The sequence below is a fragment of the Sycon ciliatum genome, chromosome 8 (assembly GCF_964019385.1).
Source record: "Sycon ciliatum chromosome 8, ocSycCili1.1, whole genome shotgun sequence".
NCBI classification, from domain to species: domain Eukaryota; kingdom Metazoa; phylum Porifera; class Calcarea; order Leucosolenida; family Sycettidae; genus Sycon; species Sycon ciliatum.
Genome location: NC_088650.1, coordinates 9,424,873 through 9,441,879, shown reverse-complemented (window position 1 = coordinate 9,441,879; position 17,007 = coordinate 9,424,873). Strand labels below are relative to the sequence as shown.

Genomic DNA, 17,007 nt, shown 5'->3' with positions numbered 1-17,007 from the left:
AAGAAGTTACCGGTAGACCCGGGTGCTCGAATCAGAAACGATTTGACAGGTGTGCAATTTCTCATCTGTAAATCTCAACAATGTCAGAATATACTTTTGGAGAGGCGATGGAACAAGGAAGAGAGTCTGGCTTGACCCACCTAGCAGGAATTCAGAACCTGGGTGCGCTACAACACAAGCTACAGCACGCAGCAAAATAGTCGTATTTCCTTCGGATTTTTTACTTGAAAATTGGGTGCTCGAATCAGAAACAGCAAACTCGTCAGATCGTCTCCGATTCAAGCACACGGGTCTACCATCGTCTACGCTTGGTATGGCAGTTGAGGGCAGGGAGTAGTAACTTACTACATCGTTTTTGAGAGCAAGATGGTCAGTGGAGCCGCAGATTCAGCAGGTCTTTGGCAGCACCCTACAGGAGACCCATATCCTCGAATCAAGGACCCAACAAAAAGTGGGTCGTGAGTATTTCAAAAACAGTTTGCCGGGCAGAGCTGAAATTTGGCATCCCGTTAGCGGGCCGTATGTTGATGGTATTTGTGAAAACTAAACGAAATCGGAATAAGTTTAGGTACAATTTCAGGCTGTTTCTGTTTTGGTACCCTGTCTCTCATTCGAGCACCCGGGTCTACGTAGAAACAGTTACGTAGTATGAGACGCACACTACAAACGAGCGTCTGCAATAGCCAAACGGAATGAAAACCGGTAAATAAATATCTGAGAAGACTGTAATTTTAATGTAAGTTAGTTAGTGACTTCAGACAAATAAGAAATAAATGAATAAATAGATTCTTGAACTTTCTAGCGAAATGAGCATTTCCTACAGCTCTCTCTCTCTCTCTCTCTCTCTCTCTCTCTCTCTCTCTCTCTCTCTCTCTCTCTCTCTCTCTCTCTCTCTCTCTCGATCTCCTCCACCTTGCGCCAGGATCCGTGAATATGTACAATCACTACAATGTAGCTAAAACAAGTACACGTGAGACCTACGTCACTGGTAGACTGCATGGTACAACCCAGCGCTAGGGCTAGGGCATGCCAAGTATGTGGAGAGTGCGTACAGACAGAACGCAGTGCAGGTAGGTCTAGTATGCTTCTAGCATATCAGCAGAAAGCGCATCAATGACAGAGACAAAACATACATTACAACAAGAGTCGTGCAACTATCAGACATAGTTCAGTGGGACTACCACACTCATGACTGGTGCTAGCATGCACATGTATCACACTGGCCTGGCATCAGTGGATCCAAATCATTATGTTAACCCTTCTACAAGTAGCACAATAGTTAGTCATAGCGGCGATATGCCCCAGAACTCTTTCTCTCTCTATACTTATATCTCTCCACCTCTTTCTCTCCTTCCCTCACTTACCCATCTCTCTCTCTCTCTCCTCTCCTCTCTCTCTCTCTCTCTATCTCTCTCTCTCTCTCTCTCTCTCTCTCTCTCTCTCTCTCTCTCTAATTTCTGCTTTTCATCTCATTACAAAAATTCTGCGCTTTTTCTCCATCTGCGCATAAAATCTAGACTGACAACCTGCTTTCAGGCGTAAAAGCCCTGTTGTAGAGGTCTCAGTCCTCATTTGTTAGACTTACCTGTCTTTATAAATGTAACTTACTCTCTCTCTCTCTCTCTCTCTCTCTCTCTCTTTCTCTCTCTGTCTCTCTCTCTCTCTCTCTCTCTCTCTCTCTCTCTCTCTCTCTCTCTCTCTCTCTCTCTCTCTCTCTCTCTCTCTCTCTCTCGATCTCTGTGTGTCTCTCTCTGTGTCTCTGCGAGTGTGTGTGTGTGTGTGTGTGTGTGTGTGTGTGTGTGTGTCTCTCTCTCTCTCTCTCTCTCTCAGTTTCATTCTCTCACTCGCATACACACGCCAGGAGATGGCCCCAAAATATCCTAAGTTGGCCCCATCTCCTGGCAATGAATCATGTCCAATACCACAATATTATAAATTAATTCATAATAACATGTTCATAGAAATTATATTATATTACCGTACTGGCAATATATGTTGCCGCGTAACGCGTAACGCAGGGGGGTGCGGCGTAACGCGCGACCAGGCTAGTGCGACAAATTTTCGTTGCGTTCGTAACGCGCGTCCGGCGGTGTGCGGCGATCTTTTCATTGCAAAAAAGGCTGAAAACTGTGAAAGCACGTGTACCGCGTGGTGAAAAGTTCAAAACCGGACGCAGCAGGAAGTCCTGCAATAGCAAAAAAAGGACTGCGGCAATATAGAAACCTGTGTAACGGCTCCTGTGCGACTTTGCATGTAACGCCCTGCGTGCGGTAAACATGTGCCAATGTAACGCTTCATGGCCTCACTGCGACCATATAATTATATTGCCAGTACGGTATACTATAATTCTATGAACGTGATACGTACCTGGGTATGGAGCCTCACTAACTGCTGGTTCAGGTTTCGGCCCGATTGTTCCTTAATTTACACTGCACTGCCTCTTATGTGTCTTTCTGTACAGCTATCAGGCGGCAGTAATTCAGCACTTGGACCACATCATGCGCTGATGGAGGTACGCAATCCCAAGCGTACTGGTGTGTGTGTGTGTGTGTGCGTGTGTTGCAGCCGTCCTAGCGTCTGTCCTCTCATCGTTATGTCTTACCCTCTCAGTTTCTCTCTCTCTCTGTGTGTATTTCTAAAACATTAAATAGCTTAATGGTCTCAGTCAGAAAGCGGCGTTCATCTTGTGCTAGCTCAGATTGACACTGTAGCTGGATTACCAACAACACCCAAATTCAAAGTGTGTGTGTGCACTATCCCAATACTAATTCAAAGTGTGTGTGCACTATCCCAATACTCCAATACTAATACTTTACATTCTACAATAGTCAGCAGAGAGCCCTTGTGACACGTGTACTTCGATTGATAAATATGGTGAAGACACACCTGGCAATATGGCGGTAAACACACGCCTGCCCACACACGCTTCATTGTACTTAGATTCCTGCTTTTAAAGCATGCTTGCTTCACGGCGCATGTGGACACTCAGAATCCCTCTGCCCCCCCCCCCCCTTCTCTATCTCTCTCTCCATCTACATGTATCTGTATCAATCTCTATTTCTCTATTCTCTCCCAGCGCTCACCGAGAGTTGTGTCACATTGTGCACACGGTTTCTGACGGTGACCTGTTCACCAGCCATTTAGTTTGTTAGCATCTCTTCTTCTCCTTTCTTCCCGTCGCCAGCCTGCTCGCTGTCTCATCAGTACACCTATGGTGGTTTGCAGGCGCTCTGCGTGGCTCCATTCCCTATTCTCTGTTCTTTTTTTTGTCATCCAGTTGAAAATGATGAGAACTTGTGCTCGCCTCAGTTTGGGGGTCGCTTGTTCGCAAATCAGATAATGATTTGCTATGCGCGTGCGTGCGTGCTCGCTCCTGCCCCGCTTCCGTTAGTTCAGTTTGGTTCTGGCGGGTGCAAAAATGTCACGTAGCAAATGCCAATTGTGTACGTTGCTTGGTCGGGCATAAAAATAGTCGTGTGTTGCTGCGCCCTCCACCTGTGTTCAGGGTGTCTAAAAGGTTTTTAAGTCCAATAAGCCCAAGGCAATGTGACTCCAATAAGAGCACCACATCGCGCAGAGAATAGTAGTGGCTTAGCAGGCTGACCACACCAAGCATACGCAGAGAATAGTAGTGGCTTAGCAGGCTGACCACACCAAGCATACGCAGAGAATAGTAGTGGCTTAGCAGGCTGACCACACCAAGCATACGCAGAGAATAGTAGTGGCTTAGCCTGACCACACCAAGCATACGGAACACACAGGCTTATTAATAGGGCATACATACACACAGAAAAGAAGAAGACAAATAAATATCTCTTCACGAAGCTTTACAACTAAAAAGTACAACTGGGAAAATAAATCAATAATTTATTTGTCGGGACGCGGAGTTTCACACTAAAGGCCAATTAAATTAATTCACAATACAACTTTTTGCGACGGTCTGCGACAGCGACACACGGTTCACAATCGTTTAGGTGTTTGGGACATCCCTATGCACTAAGGCATGTTCGATTGGTAAGGTCTACTAAGGATCGTGATCCAGATCTCAGATCCCTCGGATCCTTCAGATTCAACTGAACACTTTATTTTGGACCTTGACTGTTGCCATGTTGAAAATGGCGCTCACAAGGCACCCAAAAGGGTGAACGTCGTACTCATCGCGTGCGTCGTACAAAAAGTCAACAAGCTCTATCTCCATCCACGAAGAAAAAGTCTCCATCCACGTGTGCGTACGACAATGTTTACAAAAATGATTTTTACCCGCCATATACGCACAAAGGTCACATTTGGATCCGTTGGATCCGGTCAACCCTGCTCCCCGAGGAGGGTTGACCGGATCCAAATCCGAAGGATCCGGATCCGGATTCGACCAATCGAAAGGGTGCGAATCCAGTGGATCCGGTGGATCGGGATCCCGATCCTACCAATCGAACATGCCCTAAGGCTATGATCGTTTGGTCAGATCCAGATCCAGATCCAAATCTCAGATCCGTCGGATCCTTCAGAATCAACCGAACACTTTTTTGCGGACCTTGGCTGTTGCCATGTTCACGAAGTAAAAAATGGCGCTGACAGGTCACCCAAAAAAGGCACAAGTCGTACTGATCGCCCGCGTCGTACGAAAAGTCAACAAAAGTCCACTAGACGTACGACAATGAGTATAAAAATGATTTTTACCCACCATATACGCACAAAGGTCACATTTGGATCCGATGGATCCAGTCAACCCTGCTCCCGGGGCAGGGTTGCTCGGATCCAAATCCGAAGGATCTGGATCCGGATTCGACCAATCGATCATTGCAGATCCAGTGGATCCGATGGATCTGGATCTGGATCCGACCAAACGATCACGGCCTTAGAGTACTGCACTGACTGTCTTTAATGCTTTGTCGCTCATTGTTTTTTTTGTTTTTTGTTTTTTTTACCAGGCGTGAGCCATCCCCTGATGTCATACTCATAGGTGCCAACTGTACTGCTGCATGTACATGTCCAATAAAAGTGTCTTTACAACAAAACAAAAACAAAACAAAACAAAAACTAAGAGTACTATGCACTATGAGTACTATGCACGTGCACCCACGGCAGAAACTGTACGAGTACTCCATTTGTATACGTCGCGCGTAGCATGTCGCACAAGTTCAACTTCCTTCCGCTTCTGCGACAGGTACGACTGCACGCGACAGGCATTTCCTTGCCGCAACGAAAGGAGAACGGAAATTGCGTGTCGCGTCGCGAAAAGTTGCAGCTGCAACACATTGTTAATCTGAAGTACTAAATTTACTACACCCTTATGAAAATTAAATAGCAAATCAATAGGAGAGCAGGGAAGCCAAACATAAATCGCGCAAAACATGCTTGGTCGCCAGACAAGCAAGGTCACAATTAGCAGCACAGGGTATGCAACCAGACAACTACATGTATATAATTATAGCAACAGATCTCTTTGCACCTGCACAACCGAGTAGCCGTGTCTTTTCGGTAAATATAGGTACGGCTCACGGGTGAGGTGAGGTCACTTGTGCAAATCCGCAGAGATGCCATCAGTGCACTACCCGCTGAGAACAGTGGGGGTGCAGGGTAGGTAACCGCAGCACCAGCTCGAGCTGACACTGGCTGTGATCCGGTTCATGTCAACATTCTTCAAGCAAGACGGCTTGTCGATACTGGGCGGCACTTGAATGCAATACGGCGTTGTGCACAAGGTGCTTGCCTGCATTGCACGCGCCTGGGCATGAGGTCTAGGAGTCTAGCAAGTATGTGGATAATAGTAGTCATGGCGATCACTTGGGATCATGTCGTGTAGTGGCTTGCACTGAGAGTGGTTCTCGTGAGGCAGCAGTCTCCATTACAGAAAGCTGCTCATCTGCTGCCGCGTCGGCAGAGGCTGGCTGCGCAATCTCTGAACTAGACGGGGCTGGGGTCTCTTGAGAAGAGCGTACCTCCCGTGCGCGAGCATTTGTATCCTTGAACTCGGCTTCCCTGCAAGCGGGGTACGCGGTAAAACAGAGAAGCAATTAGGCGCATAGAAATGTGGCCCCACGCATGCAAAACAACCGTTGCATGGTGCACTGGCAATGGACCAAACTTCATTTCACCCACCCCACAGTTGAAGTCCGTCATTCAACAACGACTTTGATCCGACACCAGCAATAGCTTCGTATGGGACTTACGATAAAATAGCCTCGATGTCTGGAACACGCGAGTGGTCGATCTTACGGATGATCTCCACAAATTCCCTGCCGGTGAGCCTCTTGGACTGCTGATAATACTGGATGAGACCCGCCACATTGCTTGTATCTGCCGGTGATTGTCTATGGCTGTGCATGTAGTTCTCAACAATGTCCCGGTAGTTGTCTGGGTTGCGTTCTCCTTTTCCTTTGACCAGCTCCAGCGCAAGTTTGTCTGTGCAGTACGTGATATCCACACACCAAAACAAAAGAAGACGAATCAATGGAAAAGTACACAGACAAGTAGACAAGTAGACATTCGTCTTGTTGAGCACTCTCGGTACGCTGCTCTAGTGATGCTGCATTTCGCATTGCCTGCTACTTTTCGTGCTCAGAGCACTCTGGCGCTAGAGCAACGAGCTATCTAAATCTCTGTGGTGCCTCCTTCGCACCATTGTCGGTAGCTCGGCTTACTTCAAAAGCTCTTAGCAGTACTGATGAGGCCTACAATGTATACGGATAAAACAGCTTGCTGCCTACAGCATTGGGTAGATAGGACGCTAAGATGCCCTTGCCTGGCAAGAGCTCTCAATAGCGCAATAAAAAAAGATAAACAATGGTGGGAAGCTTGGTTCGTGTGTTACTCAGTGGTTCGTGGTAAATAATGTCGCTGGACAGTTGGCTAAATGCAATAGAACTCGGATTATCAACCGAGCCAAGCATTTCACCATTGCTACAGTGTACAAGAGAGAAAAATTAACTAACAGAATGACAGATAAAGGAGAGCAGGAAATGTACCGTGATATAGGCAGGCGGAGAGAGAGAGAAAGAAGAGAGAGAGAGAGAGAGAGAGAGAGAGAGAGAGAGAGAGAGAGAGAGAGAGAGAGAGAGAGAGAGAGAGAGAGAGTCTACAGGTGGTGTGTGTGTGTGTGTGTGTGTGTGTGTGTGTGTGTGTGTGTGTGTGTGTGTGTGTGTGCACAGGTGTGTGTACAAATTCATGATGCAACAGTCTTAAAATGCACATCTGTCAAACACAAATTCGGTGCTGAAACCGAGAGCGGTGTACAGGAATTGTTCAATAGCACTAAAAGAAAGACATTTGAATACCTGTACTCGAAGAATTGTTGAAAAATGAGCTCAAAAACACGTATTGTAACAAGGCACTTACCACATGTCCGCTTGCTTAGCACCTGGCCGACCTCCTCTCCAAAGTCAATGATACTTCTCAATTCCCACAGACATCGTGACCTGCATGGCAGTGTAGAAGACAAATTAGGCAAATAATGAACGCTAGCGGGAGTCTAACTTATAGCCTATGCCACGCTGTCCATTGGGTCTGGCACGGCCCACTGCCCACATCACATAGCCGCAGGTTGGGGAATGACCTGGGGTGTTGTGCCGTTATTGATCTGCAACGGCCTCCAGCTTCCAGGTAAGTTTTTTTTCTGAGAGTTCAGATGCGTCGCTCACGGGCTTTGCTTTCGGACCTACCGTACTACTTGTTGCACCTAAACTGTAGGAAAACGCAAACCTGGCAGCCAGCTTTATCGTCATTTCACTACGTACTGAAGACATCACACTGTGCATGGGTACTCAGAGATTGGATATCAGAGTTGTCTACTCTTGGGTTTATGTACTCTTGATACTAACTACTATGGAAATAACACACAAGAGTGTGAAACTCCAGCTATGGGGTCTGCGACGACAGAACTTCACATCACGCGACAAACCCGTACACATTATCTGCACCCTGTGCATGATAGATACAGGGTTTTACGCAACCCTGCTTTTGGGTTCAACTCTCTTGTGGTCACTTTGCACTGTTTGCCAGCGTAACCTTTTGAACCATGTCACGTGATGCGAAGTTCTGTCGTCGCAACACTCTATAGAGGTTGTGCAGGTAGTTGCACACTCTTGGGGATTATGCAATCTTAATTGATAACAATATTAAATCTAATTGCACCTACAGTAAAACCTGGTTTAAGCGGCCTCTCGTTTTAGTGACCAACTGCTCTTAAAGACCGTGTTTCCATGCACTTTGGGACCTGGTTCTAAACACCACCTGGCTTTCACGACCGCTTTTCCTTGCACCGTGGTACCGTGGGGTGGTCGCTTAAACCAGGTTTTACTGTATATGATTTGGTCACAGTGTTCACGGAAAATTCCAAGTACAAATGCCCGTCCTGTAAATCATAGTACGGCCGCTGCATAGCAAATGCACAGAGGAATGATAGTGCTTGGGTCTGGTGAGACCCCCCCCCCCCCCCCCAGCATGATATGCCTGCTGTGAGCACTGTTTTATCAGTGGTGGTGGCTCTGCTTGTGCATGCTGCCACACGTGTACCAATGAAGGTTTTTGAACAGGCCGGAACATTTGTACGCATGCTGCCATCAAAATATTTGCCGGCGGGCTAAAGGGAGAATTCACAACAACACTTCTGAGACGTGATGAGCATCGACCCAATTTCCTTTTCGCATCGTGCGAAGAGTCTGCGATACACAATGCACAGGACATCGCAGAGAAATCCTACATGAGGCAATCAGTCGAAAACTGCACTCAAGCCAGAGCAATTGAGGTACATTCACCCACTGTGCAACAGGCAATGTGCATGGTTTCTCACTTGTCGGAGACGGTGAGCTTGGCTCAACTTCCCACGATGCGGCCTCCAATGGAGTTGCAACAGTGCACTATGCAGATCTTGCACACAGCTCTGGATGCATTCCTTGTCGCTTATAGCGCCGCAGAAGTGATATTGCGCATCATACTAAAGTAGCTTTAAAAGTAGTGAGACCAATACACTGAAGTCATATTGCGCATCATGTGTATGCAGTGTAAGCAACACACTGAAGTAAGATACTTCATCTTACATGTTTTCCGGACTGGGAGCAGCAGCGGCTGCAGCTGCTGGTGATGGTGCTTGTACTTCCGAGAGTAAATGAACACAACAGATGGCAAACACATAGTTTTACATCACTCAACAGGAACAAAACTCAAGCGTTGCTGTTTTTTGATATGCATTCACCCGTCCAGATGAGATTCCGATATACAAGAGATCCCTTACACGAGTAGGCGACTCACACTGCAGGAACCTCACCGATCTGCAGGTGATCTGACAGGTGTTACACGCAGGCATGAGCGTTTGATTCGCACGAGATAATCTAGGATGGTGCATGTACCTATGAATAAGTTGGAATTTGTTGCCACATGTGCCTCCCCGCTCTGTCCGCTATGCACGTGACTGTCAAGAGCTCTCAGTTCCTGGCGATGGGAAGCGTTCGCGGGCAAAGAGCTTGCATGCCTGTTTCTATCTTTGCTGGGCAATCGAGTCATTCGTAGGAAAAAACTCCATAAAAAGGGCTCTTGAAATGCGAAAATGCACATCGTGTGAATCTCCTATTAGCGTGTTTGCCGCCTTAATGTGATCCACAGGTCGTACACAGAGAGACATCACAATGAACATCTTAGAAACACTGAGATGATCAACAGGTGACAAATGTGCAGCTTTCTTGATATCTACCTTTGAAACCACTGTGTTACATTCCCCCACATAACCAATAGAGTAGGGCTGCAACGGGTAGGGATTTGGTCGAGTAACAGGTCCGGGTATTTTATCCGGGTAGTACTTGTACCCTATCGGGTATTTTTTGACACGGTTTGTACTGTGAGTGTGCACTTGCGCTACATAGAAAATGTACAGTAGCGTGTAGCCATGCTGTTTACGTGCACCGTTGCAAAACACCCTACTCCTACTAGAACTACCCGATCGGGTTCTCAGGAGCAAATTGCTACCCTACTACCCGATCAAATTACGGATTGCACGGGTACCCTACTACTCGTCGACACCCCTTTGTAGTATTCTTTATTTCTCCAGTCCAAAACAACAAGACTCCAGACTCAACTCAAGCACAGCAACTAAAAGCGGGACACGGTACATGCATAACATAACACGATGTGCTACTACTACTACATACACCATGAATGTCTGGAGTGGCCAAGGAATACCACAGCGCGTAAGTAGACATGAACACTACGCCCTTCAAAAGAGTAATGCGAGCGTTATGCGTTATCTGGGCGTTTATTCAAAGTGGACTGATCACGGGATGTTAAAGCCGTGACGGCAAGGGCACCTAGCTGCCTAATTCACACCACATCTTAGACATGTGTTTTCCATCTGATGCAGGGCCGCAGCACCCGGTTTGGACGGTCCGGCCACGACCGAAACCACATCAGATCAATTTTTCTGTTCATTTCCGGTCAAGTATCCCATTCGGCCGGACCACCTGAAATCCCGGGTGCTGCACCCTGTGATATGAACCGTATGGCTTACCTGTCGGAACATGCTGAATGTCCAGCGGTTCCAGTTTAGCTAAAATCTCTTTGACCCGTGTGTGAGTCTCTGACTCTCTTATGCAGCTGAGAAACATGTGGAACGAATCTGCATCTCCACCTCTCAGCTCATCCAGGAGTTTTTCGTTGTGATCGCTCGGGTCACGAATCGAAGCCAAGCTTTTCTTGAATCGAGGCGTGATGATTCCGTAAGCGTCACAGCGCGTCCGTAGTCCAGAAGGGTCGAGGGTTTCTATTAAGGTTGGAAGCATGCGCCTGAACTCCGGCATCTTCCACGGATTCGTCATCTTGCTTTGCCTCCGGTGAGCGAACTGCAGACATACACCATGATGGAAGCAGAGAGTGAGAAATAAGAAGTCAAACGACATGTCCCTTTTGCCCTCAACCAGGAACTTTCAGCCAAAATGAACAGGTCACAGTTGCAAGTCGCATATCTGACGTTCAGTCAGCCGGCGTGGCTGTTATACAACAGCGCTTTGACAGCTCATGCGCTGTACGTATTTGTTTGTTGTAGCACTACTAGCACAGTCGTCCCTCTCTAATCCGGCACCTTTTGCAACGGCATTTTCTGCTGGATAAACAAGGGTGCTAGATTATAAAATCCTGCCCTCCAACCCGGCCCACCTATTAACGTACATGTTTGTGTCAAAACGTAGGGATTTTTTGTGTCAATCCAAGTACTTCGTGGAATGCATATCTATAACATAGATTTGGGAATACGAGTGCATAGGATATTCCCAAGTGTATGTTACACTGCTGGATTAGAAAATCAAATTGTGTACAGTTTGAGTGATTTGTTACAGAAAATCTCTGCTGGAGGCGGAATTCAAGTGCCGGATTAAAGCGTAGAAAATGAACTGAAAAAATCCGTTTTGCCAGAAAGTGTGCTGGTTTGCAAAGGTGCTGGATAAACAAGTGCCGGATTAGAGAGGGACGCCTGTATATAATTATAGTGCAACAACAAACGTGAACAGGGAGCATTATGAACGTTGCCTGGATATGAACAACTCAGGCTACATATTTTTTTATCTATTGGCACGAAGCGTGAACATCTAGTTGAAAAAAGAATTGTTCTGCCTTCTTTGTTTGCCAGTGAATAAGAATGATGACTGCCCCAGGAACAAAATCGATTTTGAGCATCAAGAAATACAGGTAGAATTGTGCTTTGCCGTCATTTTGATGTGTAAACACATGATGGCTCTGCAGCTTCAGTTACTAAGTTGGTATCCAGAACATTCATTTTTCCAACAGCTTCCGATCCCGAGAAACACCCAACGGTAAAGATTTTCTTATTTTCGATATTCTTCGCATGAGCCCACGCATCAGGTACCATAGAAATCAACCGAAACACGTTTTCCTATGCATCTTTTACTGGACAAATGCAATGATTGGATGATAAATATGGTGGTAAAGACACACCTGGCAATTGGAATCAGTAAAAAAAATGAATAGACATAAACTCGCGGGATACAAACCCAAGTCCAGCTACTACTTGTACTAGCATTTTTTAAAAGGTGCAATATACTAGGAGTGCAGCCCCTTTGCATTTGACCCGTGCAATATACTAGGAGTGCAGCCACTTTGCATTTGAGCCGTGCAATATACTAGGAGTGCCCCTTTGCGTTTTGGGCCGTGCAATGAATACGTCTGCAGCCATTCGCATCCACTGCATGGGATAATTTAATCAAGTACCATTTCCTCCCTTTTTGCAACTTGCAATTGTCTCCTGGTTTGTGTGCGAGTAAAATAATTCAGGGCTCGCGTGCCAGTCAGTCTGTCCGACTTTTCGCATTCGCCGAACACCACCACCCCCAATGATCTGATGATCAAGACGGACAAAGATGCAGCTCAGCTTCAAAACGAGGCAAAAGCCGTGGGAGTGAGTTTATCAGACCCCGGCACCATGCAGGGCGGCGTGATCGAAAAGACCCACCATGCTGGCATGCAGTGCGGAGTGATCGCATAGACCCACCATGCAGGGCAGAGTGATCGAAAAGACCCCGTTGTCAGGTCACAAGCTCTCGCACTGATTGTGGCTCAGTCAGGGCGCACTTGAACTGCGATGGAACAAATCCTTCCGTTCGGGTGCTTGCTAGTTGAACGATAAGAAATCATTGGTTACTTACAATCGAAGCGTTTTCCTGCAGACTTCCACCACCAGCAACGCGAGGTCGATGGAGCTCGCACCTCCTCCACCTAAATCTTAGTCCTTCTTCCACACGTGCCCGACCCCTACTGGTCTGTTGCAAGTGTTCGCGCGTCGGAAAAGTAGGAGAACTCCGACTCGAGGCGCTAGGCCGGCATAGGCGATAGCTCTAGTCTAGCTAGCTCGGTCTACCAATCAATCATTATTACCGGTAATTTTTTTGTAGCTCACTGCATTATCATGTACATGTACATACCGCATGCGCGCACATGTACCAGCAAGAGTGCATAAAACAAAATTTTAATATGGACTCTTTACTTGCAGTCTTGGTACAGACTCAGTACACAAACACCACGAACACTGTAGAATCTACACTACAGAGTACAATGTAGTACTAGTGGATCCGCCTGATATCTGAGCTGACTGCTGAGTACCGCGCGCGCCACTGTCATAAACGCGTTGGCTTGGGACCAGGGAGGTCGTATGACTCCCTGCTTGGAACTACAAAAAGTACCTACATCACATGTAGACTGCTGAAGAGCGCAGGGCTAGGGCCGGGGAACACTTGAATCTGGAAAAAACTACCCAGAAACTTTGAGAAAGTCCCTCGAAGTATCCTTGCTTTTATGCATGATCTCTGTCGGCTGTCCGCAGATCTACCCTAGCGCTAGCCTCGCGGCATAGATCTACGTGTAGATCGTCAATCATTTTGACTGGTAGATGTGCCTAGGCTAGGCTAGGGCTAGGCGCCTGTTCTCTGTTGCTTTGTTTTGCTTTTGTTATCTGAGTCATCTCACATAATAATAAGTATGTATTACTGCACAAGGACCAGTGCAATACCGGCCGATATCTGCATATCTGTGCACCAGGATGACCGAACTCTAAAGATTCAGAATGAATGATGCACAGCATCGTCGCACATGCATCCTGTCCACCAACTCACCACCCAGTAGCAGCACTGCAAAGTAATTAGTTAGTTCATGATAGACGTGTAGTCTACGCGTGGAGCAGGATTTGAAGGGGTGGACTGAGGAGATAGCCGCCATCGATCTCGCGTTGTTTTGTTATCGTTCAACTAGCAAGCACCCGAGCTGAAGGATTTTTCCGATCGCAGTCCCCTGCGAGCCACAATCAGTGCGGAGCTTGTGACCTGACAACGGTGATTGTGACCTGACAACGGTGATTGGGTCTCAGTTTCGACATTCTGCTCCGCGGCATGGTGGGTCTGATAATCTCACTTCCACGACTTTGCCTAGTTTAGTTATTTACTTTATAAGCTGAGCTGTTTGTGCATCAGCGTCTTCATGATTGGGGGTGTTGGCGTTCCACAGATTCATGAAAAGCCAGCCTGACTACTGACACTGTGTGATTCCTGGATTTATTTAACGTTATGTACTACCGTCATGGTAGGAAATGCTCCCAACACTGCACTGGAGCTCAACTTAGGGGAAGTTAAGCCCAAAATCAAATTATTATTTCACCAGTTGTAGTCTTTGGCGTGCTGAGTCGAATTTGATGGTCTTGGTCCGAGGAAGCTGAGACGCTCCCTTCCTCCTTTACTCCCAATCGAACACAGCGTTCCTGTCACTCGAGTTGAACCTTTGAACCTTTGAGTTGAACCTTGGTGTGAAAGTTGTAGCTTGCAGGCACGGTGACCACTGACCAGGCGACTTGTGTACGCATGAGCACGTGACCGCTTACTCACCCGTGTTCGATTGGGAATAACGGCCGAACGCTGCATCGCAGCCTTTTCGGACCAAAACCAGTCGACTCAGCGTCCGAAAGACTACAACATATGGACCAATCGCGGTCATCCGTGCTTTTATAAGAACGAAACAGCGCTTTAAGTGACTTTTTGCATACAAATCCCCATCTAGTAGGGCGCAGTCACCCATTTTCGGTGGAAGTGCGCGAGTTTGATTTGGAATAAAGGAGGAAGGGAGCGTCTCAGCTTCCTCGGACCAAGACGATCAAGTTCGACTCAGCACCCCGAAAACTACAACTGGTGAAATAATAATTTGTTTTTGGGCTTAACTTCCCCTTCCAGCTTATTGGTTTTCCGACATCCTGACGTGACACTTGCCTGCCATCCATCCCATTGCCGATTCGAAGGAACCATGGACTTTTTTTGTGGTCTGGATGGCAGTCTCAGCAATCATGACTGTCACGGTCGAGTCAGGTTGGCGGGAAAATCTGGAGCTCCAGTGTAGACTGTGTAGACCGAGTTGTGTTGTTTGAACCAGCTCTACCTCTCATTGTTTGAACCAGCTCTGCCTCTCGGTATTGAGCACTCTCTTGGACAGCCTGGAACCTCTCTGTTTTATACTGAGTTGTATGTAGCATTGCACTGCCAGTTACAGTGAGATTCGGGTAACGTTCATGACGCTCAATGTCGATACTGACATTTGTTTTAAGTAGGACTGTAAATATTCACTGTATGAGCTGGCAATGCACCGTGCGATAACCGTCATGCCGACTGACTGAACGTCAGATATGCGACTTGCTCCTGTGCGCTCTTCCGATGATTTCGGGGAGTCTATTCTAGCACACCTGCTCCCCTCCTGGCTGCGGGGAAAAGGGACTTGTCATTTGGGTTTTTGTTTCTCACACTCTGCTTTCGTCATGGTGTATGTGTGCAGTTCGCTAGCCAGAGGCAAGGCAAGATGACGAATCCATGGAAGATGTTGGAGTTCAGGCGTATGGTTCCAACCATAATAGAAACCCTCGATCCTCCTGGAATACGGATGGGTTGTGACGCTTGCGGAATCATCACGCTGCGATTCAAGAAAAGCTTGACTTCGATTCGTGACCCGATCGATCACAATGAAAGACTCCTAGATGAGCTGAGAGGTGGAGATGCAGATTCGTTCCACATGTTTCTTAGTTGCATAAGAGATTCAGAGACTGACACACGTGTCAGAGAGATTTTAGCTGAACTGGAACCGCTGGACATTCATCATGTACCTAAAGGTAAGCCATACGGTTCATATCACAGGGTGTAGCCGCGTGACCGGAATTTCACCTGGTCCGGCCGAATTGGATGCTTGGCCGGAAATGAACATGTCTCAATATGCACAGGCTCCATTGTAAAATTTAAAAAAAGAAAGTAAATTATCGTGTCCGTTCCCGAAGGGAACTCACGACAGCCACTAACACCCGGTAAACCCTACTTCGAAGTAGCTTCACTGTAGCCATCCCTTATAACCATACATATTCACAACACTCTCCAATCAGTCTCTGGCCTACACCAATCACTGAAAAAAGAATGAAATTATCCGAATTTTCGGGCAAGGCCCATCTTCAGGAATGGAGAAAAAAATAGAGATTATGTATGTGCTAAAATACGGAACACTGTGGCCGACATGTTTGAGGTTTGTGAGAGATAGTGTGACAGTGCATGGCTAAGTTTTGTGGTGAAATTCCACCTGAATTTAAAAAAAATTCGGAACAGAAGGCGAGATAGCACTCTCCTACATTTGGTGTGTTCTCTCTTCCTTTGTTCCGTGTTTGTCGTTCTGTCTTCTAAATTTGTCTTCTCCTTTACAAGTAGTAATGGTGGCATGCTTGGTTTGGTTGATAATCTGGGTTTCATCGCATTTAGCCAACTGTCCGACGACATCACACAACGCTTAGTAGATTGGTTTGCAGGCCTGCCTGCGAATCATGAGGTCCCGAGTTCGAGACCCGCGCTGGTAGCAGGGAGCGTGTAAAATACTTTTTACGCGTGTTGAACTGCGCCGACACCCACGGTCAACTGGGTACTCACAGCTCGGAGTGAGGATAACAAGGATGCAGTTTACAGGGCTATGGGCCGTTACGCGTACGATTGGTTGAGAGACTAACCTTCTCTCCCCTGACTCACTTGTGAGATCTTCATTCGTCACTAAGGTGTACAGGCATAGTGGTGTCCTGCGGATGCGAAGGCTAGTTTGTGCATTTCTGAACATTCAAGCCGAGGCGGATCCTGCAAATATTATTATTGTTATTAAACCCCCTAGTGAGAAAGAAACCGCATTTTCCGTCATTGTTGAATTCTCTTGTACTTTGATTACAAGTAAAGGGCATCTTTGCTTCGTATCTACTTTTCTCTACATTTTCCATATGGGTTTCTGTTCTTCTGGGTATACTGTGCATGCATCTAAAGCATACAATGTTGCGAATAACAGTTATCCCTCTGGCCATTCTGCTCAGCAGACATAATTTAATAAAAACTTTCGTCAGCGATTTCTGTTCTGTCAGATTTTGCCTCACAGGCACTCGGCACAAAAAATAGCCGCTCCTTTGTGCATTGGTATTCTACTCCGGCATCGCTACCATATACACTGCATTACATAGAGACAAAGACA

General features: G+C 46.8%; 2 protein-coding genes across 4 annotated transcripts in view; one reads left to right on the top strand and one right to left on the bottom strand.

Moving 5' to 3' along the window:
- Nucleotides 1-4,973: 4,973 nt before the first annotated feature.
- LOC135823271 (uncharacterized) lies at nucleotides 4,974-12,827 on the bottom strand. The gene is made up of 6 exons (XM_065336128.1): nucleotides 12,642-12,827; nucleotides 10,496-10,826; nucleotides 9,036-9,090; nucleotides 7,336-7,415; nucleotides 6,171-6,402; nucleotides 4,974-5,979 (listed from the first exon to the last, which is right to left on the bottom strand). The coding sequence occupies exons 2-6, from the start codon at nucleotides 10,800-10,802 to the stop codon at nucleotides 5,781-5,783; spliced, it is 873 nt and encodes a 290-aa protein (XP_065192200.1). The 5' UTR covers nucleotides 10,803-10,826; nucleotides 12,642-12,827; the 3' UTR covers nucleotides 4,974-5,780.
- A 715-nt stretch (nucleotides 12,828-13,542) lies between these two features.
- The window catches only part of LOC135823270 (MBT domain-containing protein 1-like), a 13,442-nt gene continuing 9,977 nt past the window's right edge, over nucleotides 13,543-17,007 (top strand). Inside the window, exons 1-2 of one of the 3 annotated variants that reach the window (XM_065336124.1) lie at nucleotides 13,543-13,880; nucleotides 15,301-15,631. In XM_065336124.1, coding sequence (XP_065192196.1) covers nucleotides 13,878-13,880; nucleotides 15,301-15,631 — 334 coding nt within the window. In that variant the 5' untranslated portion in view covers nucleotides 13,543-13,877. Of the gene's footprint in view, nucleotides 13,881-14,272; nucleotides 15,632-17,007 lie in introns of those variants that run through there. The other 2 variants (XM_065336126.1, XM_065336125.1) reach the window with 2 other exon arrangements.